Genomic DNA, 12,788 nt, shown 5'->3' with positions numbered 1-12,788 from the left:
ACTTTCTACATCATTCCTTAAATTCCTGTAAAGACCTCTCCCACTTAGAGCAACAGTTTCTGCTTAAAACTCCAAGGATGTCTCTTTCTTTCCATGTTAGATTTATAAATATAGACGATTTACTTGGAAAAAGGAAAACAACTTTAAAACCCCAAACAAATAAATAACATTGAATGAATTAGTTTTCTGAAATCATTGTGTATTCCTTTGCTTCTCCCCAGGTTCACTGAAAAAGTCAGTTCTGGTAGTCATACTGCTGAAACACATTTCCAATGCAAATTTCTCAAACACCTCAACCACTGAGGTTCAAGGATGAGTATGTGCTAGACTTACAAAACCCAGCAAATAGGGCTTTTTTTCTAAATCAGAATAAATTTATTAGAAAAACATACTGACTTCCCATGTTCATCATTCACTTATTTACAGGGGCACCACAAATAATTTTGCAAAGGTATTTGATTTCTAGTATATAAGAAAAGTATCAAAATAAATCTGCTGCCCAAGTATTTTCACAGAAGCACAATGTCACAGATCCAAATATTGAAAAAGGCTAGATTCAAGCAAGCCCTTATGAAGATCTGGGTTTAGACCTTCACCAACAGGGAAGGACTGGTGGGCGATGTGGTGGTTGGAGGGTGTTTGGGGTCCAGGGACCACGAGATAATTGAATTCTCGGTTTTTGGTCAAGCCAAGAGGGCCAGCAAGAAGACCTCCACTCTGGACTTCCAGAGGGCAGACTTCGGGTTACTCAAGGAACTAATTCAGAGGGTTCCTTGGGATAAAGCCCTTAAAAACAAAGGGGTCCAGGAGAGCTGGTCCTACTTCAAGGAAGAATTGTTGAAGGCTCAGGGACAGGCTGTGCCAATGTGCTGGAAGAGGAGCCGCCGGGGCAGACGGCCAGCCTGGATGGTTCATGAACTTTTAATGGAACTGAGGGAAAAAAAGAGGGTGTATCACCTTTGGAAGAGAGGGGAGGCAACCCACAGAATGTTTAAGCATGTTGCTAGGTCTTGTAGGAAGAGAATTAGGGAGGCAAAAGCACACTTGGAGCTTAAACTGGCCTCTACTGTGAAGGACAACAAAAAGTCCTTCTATAAATACATTAATAGTAAGAGGAAGGGAAAGGACAACCTCCACTCCTTGGTGGATACGGAGGGGAACATTGTAACAAAGGATGAGGAAAAGGCAGAGATACTTAACACCTTCTTTGCCTCAATTTTTACTAGAAGGGCAGAACGTCTTCCTGACAGCTGGCCTGCAGAGCTGGCAGAAGGAGCCAGGGAGCTGCAGTTTCCCTATGTTCCATGAGGAGGTGGTTGGAACTCTCCTTAGCAGCTTGGATCCCCACAAGTCCATGGGACCAGATGGGATTCATCCTAGGGTGCTGAGAGAGCTGGCAGATGAGCTGGCCAAGCCACTCTCCATAATTTTCCAGCAGTCCTGCCTCACTGGCGAGGTCCCAGAGGACTGGAAGCTGGCCAATGTGGTGCCCATCCATAAGAAGGGCCGGTTGGATGAGCCAGGGAATTACAGGCCTGTCAGCCTGACCTCAGTGCCAGGCAAGATCATGGAACAGGTCATCCTGAGTGCAATAACACAACACTTACAGGATGGCCAAGGGATCAGGCCTAGCCAGCATGGATTTAGGAAGGGCAGGTCCTGCCTCACCAACCTGATCTCCTTCTATGATCAGGTGACCCGCCTGGTGGATGCGGGGAGGCCTGTGGATGTAGTCTACCTGGACCTCAGCAAGGCCTTTGACACCGTCCCCCATAGCAAACTGCTGGCCAAGCTGTCAGCCCATGGCTTGGACGGGAGCACACTGCGATGGGTTAGGAACTGGCTGGATGGCCGAGCCCAGAGAGTGGTGGTGAATGGTGCCACATCCAGATGGCGGCCAGTCACTAGTGGTGTGCCCCAAGGATCAGTGCTGGGCCCTGTGCTCTTTAACATCTTTATTGATGATCTGGATGAGGGCATTGAGTCCATCATCAGTAAATTTGCTGACGACACCAAGCTGGGGGCAAGAGTTGATCTGCTGGAGGGTAGAGAGGCTCTGCAGAGAGACCTTGACAGGCTGGACAGATGGGCAGAGTCCAACGGCATGAGATTTAACACATCCAAGTGCCGGGTTCTGCACATTGGCCACAACAACCCTATGCAGTGCTACAGGCTGGGGTCAGAGTGGCTGGAGAGCAGCCAGGCAGAGAGGGACCTGGGGGTGCTGGTTGATGGTAGGCTGAACATGAGCCTGCAGTGTGCCCAGGCAGCCAAGAGGGCCAATGGCATCCTGGCCTGCATCAAGAACAGTGTGGCCAGCAGGAGCAGGGAGGTCATTCTGCCCCTGTATACTGCACTGGTTAGGCCGCACCTCGAGTACTGTGTCCAGTTCTGGGCCCCTCAGTTTAGGAAGGATGTTGACTTGCTGGAACGAGTCCAGAGAAGAGCAACAAAGTTGGTGAGGGGTTTGGAACACAAGCCATATGAGGAGAGGCTGAGGGAGCTGGGGTTGCTCAGCCTGGAGAAGAGGAGACTCAGGGGTGACCTTATTGCTCTCTACAACTACCTGAAGGGAGGTTGTAGCCAGGTGGATGTTGGTCTCTTCTCCCAGGCAGCCAGTACCAGAACAAGAGGACACAGTCTCAGGCTGCGCCAGGGGAGGTTCAGGTTGGATGTTAGGAAGAAGTTCTATACAGAAAGAGTGATTGCGCTATGGAATGGGTTGCCCGGGGAGGTGGTGGATTCGCCATCATTGAAGGCGTTCAGAAGGAGACTTGATGGGGTGCTTGGTGCCATGGGTTAGCTGTTTGGGTGGGTTGGATTGGTTGATGGGTTGGACACGATGATCTTGAAGGTCTCTTCCAACCTGGTTTGGTTTATTCTAATACTCTACTCTAATATTCTATACAGAGTAAACCTAAGGGCAAAAACCCAATGCCAGTTTCTGACAAGTCATATTCATAGTACAAGAGGATGTAAACTCCTTATTCATTGTCTTGAAAAGATACCTCTCAAGTACATGCAGAGCAGGAAGGCTGGAGAATTACCACCAATTAATTTCTCCTGCCTTCCTGTACAGACCACCTGTTTGGCAGAGTATCACTCTCACTCTGCTTTCTAAAACAATTACAGACTTTAATACCCATGAGGATTTTATGTCTGTCATACCACAGTACTGTGATTTCAGTTACTGTTTTGAATTAGAAGAGTCTGGTACTATTGTTCAATGTTTTAGTACACATTTCATAGCATAGAAATGACTGTCAACAAAACCACAAATAAAAGCCTCTGCTAATCGAAGTAAGAATTATTTACACACTTTGCAAATTTGTTTCATTGTATATGAAGTAACAAGTCTAGGAAGTACCTATAAAGGCTGACATGAGCTGTATTCTCCTCTAATCATTAGAATCAGGATGTCCACCAAGTACTCACTGACCAGTTCTTCATTTACTTTACTATTTCTCAAATATATTTTTGAGTAACAGTTCCATGCAGTTTAATTTCAAACTAGTTTACCCTTTCCTTTCACAAACACTGAGAATTGTTTGCATAATTTTAAAAATTAAAATATGCTAAAAATAACCACAGAATTATTACCATTAGACCAACAGACAAAGTGATATAGCTAAGATGGTAGTACCCATTTTGAAAATGGCTGTTTGAATTGTGCAAGATGGATAAAGGCTAATTCTCTGGAGCTCTGGCCACTCTTTGATGAGCATCCCAGTGTGGTAGTTTCAGAACATTTTCCACAGATCTTGAACAGAAAGTGGCAGAATATAAATAAGTCACCACTGGCTGTAAAAAGAAAAGTAATGATAAGCTCTAAATAATCCCATTGGACAAACTGCCAACAAAAGCCAGTTCTGTAAACTTACTTTTCTTTTCAGCTTTCTCGCTCTGGCTGGTGCTTCTGCTGGCTCTCTGCTGACCTTGGCTGCATTGCTTTGTTTTGGCTAAGTACTAATGAAACAACTCTCTGCTCTTTTTCTTGTCCCTTTCTGTCCAGAGGGGGCAGAGGGAAGGGGGCAGGGAGTGGGGAAGCTGTTACTAGCTCCCCTGGTTTTGTCCAGGGGGTGTCTTGTGCCATTTATAAATTGTAAATACTTGTAGATATTGTAAGGATTGCCTATTTTGTACATACTCATTGCATTCCATTGTAGATTGTAGTTTTTCTTGTGAATACAGCTTCATTTGCTTCTAACTGAGCTGTCAGACAATTTAATGTTGGGGGGAATTTTCAACCCACCACACCCAGCTAAATTTATTTATGAGTGCAAGATTGATATTAAGAAGTCAAAGGAATAAAGTGAGGAGAAGAGCAATTTTTCATGAAGCTTGCTAAAGCTCTGCTCTGGAGAGTAATGTATCAAATCATCCTAACCAAATACTTGGTAGACCTGTGGTTTACAACAGAAAATATTCCTCGCATTTTTACCACCTGCAAACACTTGGCTTTTTCTACAATTTCTGAGAAAGTAAAGGTGAACTAAACCAAGAGGGCAATAACACAAGTCCCTAACATATTTTGATCTGTTTTGGAGTCATGTTTCTCATAGATGATATAGAACAAATTAGAATACCAAACAGAATACATTTGAACTTCTAAATTATTTTACTATACCTCAGATAGTTTACTGAAATGCTGTTCATGCATCCTAACTGTTTTTAACTGAAACTATAATGTCACTGAATATACATAAGTGAAACCCCAGCTGAGGGAGCTGGGGTTGTTTAGCCTAGAGGAGGCTCAGGGGAGACATTATTGCCCTCTAAAACTACCTGAAAGGAGGTTGGTTTCTTCTCCCAGACAACCAGCACCAGAACAAGAGGACACAGTCTCAAGCTGTGCCAGGGGAAGTTTAGGCTCAAGGTGAGGAGAAAGTTCTTCACAGAAAGAGTAATTTGCCACTGGAATGTGCTGCCCAGGGAGGTGGTGGGAGTCACCCTCCCTCAGAAAAGGATAGGATGTGGCCATGGTTTAGTTAGTCATGAGGTCTTGGGTGATAGGTTGGAATTGATGATCTCTGGGGTCTTTCCCAACCTTGTTGATTCCATGATTCTGTGATAATCAGCTGTATAAGACATGTAGTTATGGCTGCTGGAAAGTCCCTACAAAAGTCGTATCCAGGGTTTGGCCATTTTCCACCCAATGCAGTGATCCGAATGTGGTAAAGAGACAGAAGAGATACATGACATGTAACAGCCCTGACCGCAAGCATCCAACAATCTGCTGAGTGTTACAGCTGACGGTGTTACACTCTTTGATGGCTGTTTTCCCCCTAGACTGATTAACTCATCTGTGTGCCCTGCCAACTGGAATGAAGAAAACAAGTCGTTTCCCTTTTAATTTTTAAACTAACTTTCAAAGGATCAGCTTTGCACAGTTGATTATCCTTTCAAAATCCAAAATTCTGCAATACCTTTCTTAATGAGAGTTGGACATACAGAAAACTTGCAAAAATGTGTAGACAAGGAAAAGCTTTCAACTCCACTGCTTTTAACAGCAGTATTTTCAGTAATGCAAAGAAGAGTTATTTTGAGTGCTAACTGTAAAAATGCAATCCCAGCAGAACTCAGTATTGTTAAACAATGATTTCACATTGCTGTAAATCTGCACATTCACTTTCATAAAAAAGACCTACTTAGAATCATAAAATTGTTAGGGCTGGATGGGACCTCAAGGACCATCTAGTTCCAGCTCCCCAGGTTGTTCAGAGCCACATCCAGCCTGGCCTTAAAATCCTCCAGGGATGGTGCTTCTACCACCTCCCTGGGCAACCTGTTCCAGTGTCTCACCACCCTCATGGGGAAGAATTTCTTCCTAACATCCAATCTGAATCTACCTATTTCTATCTTTGCTCCATTCCCCCCAGTCCTATCACTCCCTGACACCCTCAAAAGTCCCTCCCCAGCTTTCCTGTAGGCTCTCTTAAGATACTGGAAGGTCTCAAGAAGGTCACCTTGGAGCCTTCTCTTCTCCAGACTGAATAGTCCCAACTCCCTTAGTCTGTTCTCATAGGAGAGGTGCTCCAGCCCTCTAATCATCCTCATGGCCCTTCTCTGGACATGCTCCAGCACCTTCAGGTCCTTCCTGTAATAGGGGCTCCAGATCTGGACACAGTACTCCAGGTGGGCTCTCACCAGAGTGCAGTTGAATTCAGAAAATACTACACTGCTCTAATCTATTTTTTTTCCATCTTGAACTGAGGTTTCATACCTCCACAGAAGAGATAAGGGCAGAAATAGATAATAGTAACACACTGCCAAGAGATATTCAGTCAAGAACCAGATGATATAGTGAAACTATTGATCTGCAAGTCTGATGTATGCAGTGTATGCAGTAAGCACATTATGGAAACTGTAAAAACAGAACTGGGGGATGTGATTAAGTATGATAAACAAGGGAAGAGTCCGTGGCCCTTAGGAAGCAGGATGTTGGCTCACAAAGCTATTGAAGCTCTTTGAGGGAATCACCAAGGCTGCAGATAGGCAGTATCTAGTTCACATGTTATTTGGATTTTGGGAAGTGTTGAAAGGAAACAAACAGCTGCAGGGGAAGAAGGCATGTCCCTCCACGAATAAAAAATAGTAATAAAAAAATCAACAAACCCAGTAAGCTATTGGTTATTTCAAACAGTGATGGGCAGTTACCAGTGTAGATCTGCAGTTCTTTAGAGTGCATGCTGCTCAATGCAGATATTTAGTAATGGGCACTGGGCAGCAAAGCAACTAAGCTTTTTGATGATGTTTTGTTGTTCAAGATAACAGAAGCTTTCTGACAAGAAAGACTTACCAAAAGAACCTTTCAAGATTTAGTGACCAGTCAATAAAATAACAAATGACACATTACATAGAAATCTAAAGGACCTGGAGTAAGATTCTGGAATTAAGATTGAGATCCCAATGAAAACATACTTGGGGGTTAAATTAGCTGTCAAAAAGCCCAAAACGTTAAGCATTATTGAGAAAGGATCAGAGCATATAACTTTGTACATCATCTTCATAAATACAAAAATCATGTTTCTTCCTGCTTCAACATAATCTAGTTCTTGTCCCCACTAAAAGACAGTAAAATAAGAACTATCCAGAGCCTAAATGTGGATGCTAAGCACATTTATAGCTTCAAAGAGAGACAGAATAAATTCACAAAAGGGAAGCATTAACATTAAAGTAGCATCATTCTAACAAACTATAAAATCATCTGAATTTTACTTCTCTTTTTGGGGGAGCAATTGATGGAAAAATTACATGTAGAAGAACAGAGTACTACTGACAAAGTAACTTTTTAACCGGAAATTCATTGAGTACTAATGATGACATAGCTCAAATGATTCTCTGAAATGTTTTGCTCCTTGTACTCTCTTAATTGCCTTGTTCTGTCCAAATATTACCAGTTAAATACAATGGTGGCTTTTTAGTATTTCAAATATGGGCTTAATTATGGTTGACTCTTGGGATACACATATTTGAATATGCCAAGTGAAAATTTTATCTGTTGCAAAATAAAGTATAAACTATATTCTTCCAATTGAATTATGTAATACCTGTCAACTTCCTGGGTTCCTGAACCCAAATGACAAGCCACAGTTGGAGATGTCGTATTGCAAAAAATCAAACCCATTAAATTATATGATTCAGAAAGGAATACTGGGGAAAATACTACTTCTGGACCTCACAGTCTTAAATCAGATTTTCAATACTTAGGAAAACATGCAGGAAAATGTGTCTAAGTATGAACTTCAGTGTTGTAGAAGTGATTACTGGATACATATTTTTCTCTGCAGGAGAGCTGCAGCTGTTCTTATTTGAAAATGAACATTACTTGCTGGCAAATCTAATGTGTGAAATTCTTTCACAGTATTAAAACATACCTGGTTTCCATCTATTTTGTTCTCATCTCAAACCATGACGTGATCAAACCTCATCATCAAATAAAATAATTTATGCAGCAATAAAATGCATACCATGAGACCTACCTTTTCTGCTAACAATTCCCTGATCTTGCTTGCCTGGAGACGAAACTTCATTAACTGTGACTCCAGAGTTAAACATCTTTCCTTCCAGTTTACAGTACCATCTGGCTCTTGATGTTCAGCCATGCTTATGCTGAAAAAAGAAAGGGGGAAAAAACCCATGTCAAATGGAGTCTGTATTTAATGTCTGACTTTTTTAATATGCATACTGATTTGTTTTATAAAATCTCAAGAATGCCCCAGATTTTTCACATGTACAGTTTCATAAAACTTTGTAAAACTACACTACTCCATAAAGGCCCTTATCTTAACTGGTAGTAGACATCTGAAATCTGTTGATCATGATTGAATTTCTTCAATTATTTGGGGGGCTGCAGTATGTTTTCCTGGAAAAGCAAAGACATTGTGCATTTTAATCTTCAGTTACTGCATATATGTATTCTTTCTTAGATAGAAAAAAGGCCTGTTCAGAACTGAGCTTTTGCTAAGAAGATGCCTTGTATAATTACTTGTGAATTAGTAGCATGTTTGATCTTACACAAGTTTAATGTTTAGTAGATTATACTTTAAAAAGTGTTTTAAAATTCTTATGTTTAATTGTCCTTAAAATGTAATACCATTAATGAGATGCAAGGGGCAGTTTATGGTTCTAAATGTGAAGGTAGATGAGTAAATCGTCCCTAACGGATCTACCACATGAAAAACAATACCTTTATATTATCTGTTGCAGATCCCAGGACATCTTGGTTCACGCATTTTTCAGGTTGTAACCTATGCTTTTATCGACATTTAACTGCTCATGCCTTCTGGAAATTAAGCTCAGTGCACTTTTGGACAAGCACTATTGGAAAAATTACTCAGGACTCATCATGGTTTGAGCCTGAGAAGCCAAGAAAATCATCTCTGTGTAAGCAGGACTGGTCTCTGTTGTATTCCAACTATTTGTAGACAGCTTTATTAATAAAGAGTAAGTAGATCGCTGAATGTAACCATTCAGTCCAAGAAGTTCCCTTGTGAGCAAAGGCCCTGGCCTTTGCAGGGCTCTGAACACATAGATTTGGCTTTGAAAATAAACAGCCATAAAAACACCATTCAGTGGAAGGCAGCTGGAAGATCTCAACAAAGAACTACCAGTCATAAGGTTATGCTGTATGTTTGTCACCTTTGTAATGGACGAAGACATGAAGAAGGAAAGGCAAGCAGCAACTGTTTTCAGTGTGATGGAGGCCGGGCATAGGAAAGTAATGTGTAATATAGATCTCTACACTGCAACTCCCAATTCATTTAACGTGGATTATTAAATGAGTCTTTGAGAGCTTCCCTCCCCATGACTACTCCAGTCTTTCAGAAGCTTGAGTTCAAGCACCCCCCTTCCTCTCACTGTAAAAGAAGGCAGTCTCAATTCCCTTTCTTCCCCAAGCTCTCATCAGCTAGAGGGGAAGAACCTATGGATTTATTTTTTCCACTGTTCCTAACAGCAGGGAGAAAAAAGGAAAAGGGAAGAGACCACAAGAGAGGTCAAAGTCATGAGAAGTTTAACTTTTGTCAGTATTTTCTAGTTCTCTTCTAAAAATTTTCCATGTCTCAAATTACTCTGAAGTTCATCATAGCTAAGCAGGTGAAAAACTGTCTCAAATATTTCTTTTCTTTTACATACCCCAATTATTTTTTTCCTTTCATTTCCTATCTTAAGCTAGAAGAGGATTACCACAATCACTTGTCCGAAGGTAACTCTTCCATTCTTGATTCCCCTTTCCTTTTGTTCCTGCGGGCTATGATATGGACTGTTAAGCCTGAGTTTACAACCATCCCTATTCAGGAATCTTCCACCCCGGCATCTCCATGGAATTGCTCTCATTTAAGCACATTATTAAAATAGTTTCCTGAGACAATCCTACCACACCTGCATTCTAAACTTTAAGCATTCAATCATTTCAACTGCAAGCCTTCTGGATGACCAGTTTTTTACCACTTCCCCCCACTTCCATTAAGCTTGGCAGAAAGCTCCCTGAACCGTCAGAGGACCAAGTTGCTCACGGTTAACCTGTCACTAGTCCTCACTCCTCTCTCCCTGTGAAGAGTCTCCATGTTCAGAGGGAACATGGGGGAAGCTGGCACTACCAAGCAGTAACTTCTCCTACCTTACATAGGAAGCACAAATATCAGCTGGAGACTGATTTGGACAGACAGCCTGGATTCTGCTCTCCCAAGTACGGAGAAATGGTGATTTCCTATTAGACTATCTATTCAAGACTTTTCATAATGTTTTTCCTTTTTGACTAGTAACAGCTACGTAAGACAAGAGATGAACTCAGCCAACATCTGGTTAACAGTAGGCTATTTCAGTGTTTGTGGTAGTGAAAACACAAATGGATCAAGTGGTGAAAGAATTTTTCGGTTTTGGTAGAGTGCAATACTACAGGGTGGAGTTAAAAATGTTTGTCTTTCGACAGACAAAACATTTGAGTAGATGGATTTCTGGCAGTGAACAATCTGTCCAGCCAAGCAGTTTCTCAATGTCCAAGCTAATTAATATTCCACTGTACAAACACTGCAGATAAAAAGTTTGAAAATAACTCTTTTTATTGGGGGTTGTTTGTTAGAGATTATAATAATGTACTTCATGTTTTTCAACAAGGCAATGCATTCTGGAAATATTTGCAGGCACATAATACACTGTTTACAATTGCAGAGTGAATGATATTACTTTGAATCAATGACTTCCTGTTTCTTGTTTGATTCCCCAAGGGAGGAAAAAAATGAGTTCATCTCCCTTGGCTTAACAAAGTACTCTGAATCAGCAGTTGAACCTACACAGTCCTCCCCCTTCCTGTTCCAGTTCCCACTGCAAAGCCCTACGTTTTCCCCAAGTTTTTAAAATCTTTTGAAGAGTAAACTAAAAAAGTGCACATTAAAGCCTAAGTTCTAATTATGTAATCAAAAAATAATTGAGACAAGTTTGACAAGTCTGGAAAGATTAAATTCGTCTTTTTCACTTTTTAAGTTTATAAACGTCTTCGTAGGCTTCAAGAAGTCAGAATGTCACATTCTCCCCAAAGGGGCTGGTATAATTTCCTCTTTTTTGCCGTCTGCTTGGAAATTATCAAAATACATTTCAGGGGGAAGGAGGGAACAATGTTCTAGCTTTTTGAAGCACATTAAAAAATTTACATATTCTTTATCACACCGTCAGTGTTTTTAACAAATGGCTGTCCATATACTCTTATGTCCTTTCTGTTGGAGAAAGTTTGGCAAGTCCTTCTGTTGCAACAGGAGTGTGTTTGTGCAGTACACCCTCCTGAACAGTCAACCAGCTCAAATGTACTTGGACCATACCTCTGAAATTTCAGGCCTCCTTCTTCCACCCTTTTCACCCAAACTTAGCACTTTCAAATATTTTTGGAGCCAGAAAGGTTGGACTGGTGAAGGGAAATTATGAGACACAAAATGGACCTGTTTGGGAATCAAGTAAGTCACCCTCAGGTTTGTTGCTAGCCAGGGACATTACTCATCTCGAAACACTGGTAGCTTTATTTTCCAGTTGACTCATTTTGCAAAATTCTGTACTTCAACAAAACGCAGCCTAACCTGTTTAAAAGTTCCTTCAAACTTTATTTACAAATGCTTTTTCTCCTGCTTCCTGTTTATTGATGATGATGTTCCTGTGAAGCAACTCCGGCACCAGGCACAGGCACCCAGTAGCCCTCCCAGCCCCCTCCCAGCACATTTCTGAGCCACCGCCTGCTCGCCTTCCCCTGAAAATGGCACGACTCTTGGGTCACCCACAGAACACTGCCAAACACGTGCAACAAGCAGCGTTAAAGCACATCAGCTCATTTTACACCCTCTCGCACATGTCACAATGTGACATCACAGCATGTACACGTTTATTTCTCATGTTACATTGTGAAAACCGACAGTATAGGTATCTAAACAACATTTTTAAAATGTTTTTGTTTGGAAGTTGTGTTCTTCTCGCCCATCTTTTTTTTTTTGGAGCAGGGATGCGGCGACAGCACTGCCAACCCCACGAGGAGCCTGAACCTTAGTGGGCCTAGAGCGACCTCAAGCTCATCACTCTCCTGTCTCGGGGACACCGCCTGACGCACCCCCGGGGGACTGCAGTCACCACCACAGTGACCTAACACCACGTCACGCCCGGCCGTGACGGGGACGCGTGACGCCATCCAACGCCCGACGGACCGATCTCGGGACACCTCGCCGGCTGCCCCGCGCGCCACGCCGCCGGGGAGCGACGACACGCGGCGGCGGCCCCGGGGCCGTCCCGCTGTGGAAGAGCCAGGAGCTGTCGCGGGCGCTGCCGCCCGCCCAGCGCGGCCCCGCTCGCAAAGGAAGGAAAGAGAGCAAAGGAAAGGGAGGTCAAACCTGGCTGGCTGTGGCTCGCCCCGTTGCCTTGCCGGGCGCTTTCTGGGCTGTGGGCACTACGGAGCCACGGCTGCCCGCGCCCCTCGGCGCCCGCCCCATCATCCCCGCGGCGAGCGGCGCGGGCGCCTGAGCGACGGCCGCGACGGCCACTGAGGAGCAGGGGGCCGCCCCCGGCGGAGCGCCCGGGCGGGGCCTGCGCGGGTGGGCAGCGGCGGGAGCCGCTAGGCGCCGGGGGGCCCCCCCCGGGACGCGGCCAGGCGCCTGGGGCAGGGCTGACTCAGCCTCGTTGTCCTGCTAGCGAGGTGGTCTCCTAGGGTTGCTGCCCCGCCGCTTCTTCCCCATACGGCCGCTGGTTGAGGGCCGCCGCCTTTCCCGCGTGCTCTGGCCCTGACGGGGTGCCGAGGAGGGAGCGCCCGGTCGGAG

The 12,788-nt window shown here is 43.6% G+C and overlaps 1 protein-coding gene across 7 annotated transcripts in view; it reads right to left on the bottom strand.

The window, feature by feature from the left end:
- PLEKHH2 (pleckstrin homology, MyTH4 and FERM domain containing H2) overlaps positions 1–12,511 on the bottom strand; it is a 66,602-nt gene extending 54,091 nt beyond the window's left edge. For 6 of the 7 annotated variants that reach the window (XR_010989812.1, XM_068158838.1, XM_068158840.1 and 3 more), the window contains exons 1-2: positions 12,366–12,508; positions 7,983–8,112 (exon numbers count right to left, since the gene is read on the bottom strand). Coding sequence is in view for 6 of the 7 variants with exons in the window: in XM_068158838.1 (XP_068014939.1) it covers positions 7,983–8,105 (123 nt within the window). In the remaining variant the exon portion in view is untranslated. Of the gene's footprint in view, positions 1–7,982; positions 8,113–12,365 lie in introns of all 7 variants that reach the window. The other variant, XM_068158839.1, reaches the window with a different exon arrangement.
- Between the last annotated feature and the right edge of the window lie 277 nt (positions 12,512–12,788).

This window comes from Melanerpes formicivorus, unplaced genomic scaffold (assembly GCF_026170545.1).
Source record: "Melanerpes formicivorus ecotype bairdi unplaced genomic scaffold, bMelFor1.0.p_v2 SCAF_43, whole genome shotgun sequence".
In the NCBI taxonomy this organism is placed as follows: domain Eukaryota; kingdom Metazoa; phylum Chordata; class Aves; order Piciformes; family Picidae; genus Melanerpes; species Melanerpes formicivorus.
The sequence above is the reverse complement of the archived record's forward strand: the minus strand, read 5'-3'. Positions and strand labels throughout refer to the sequence as shown.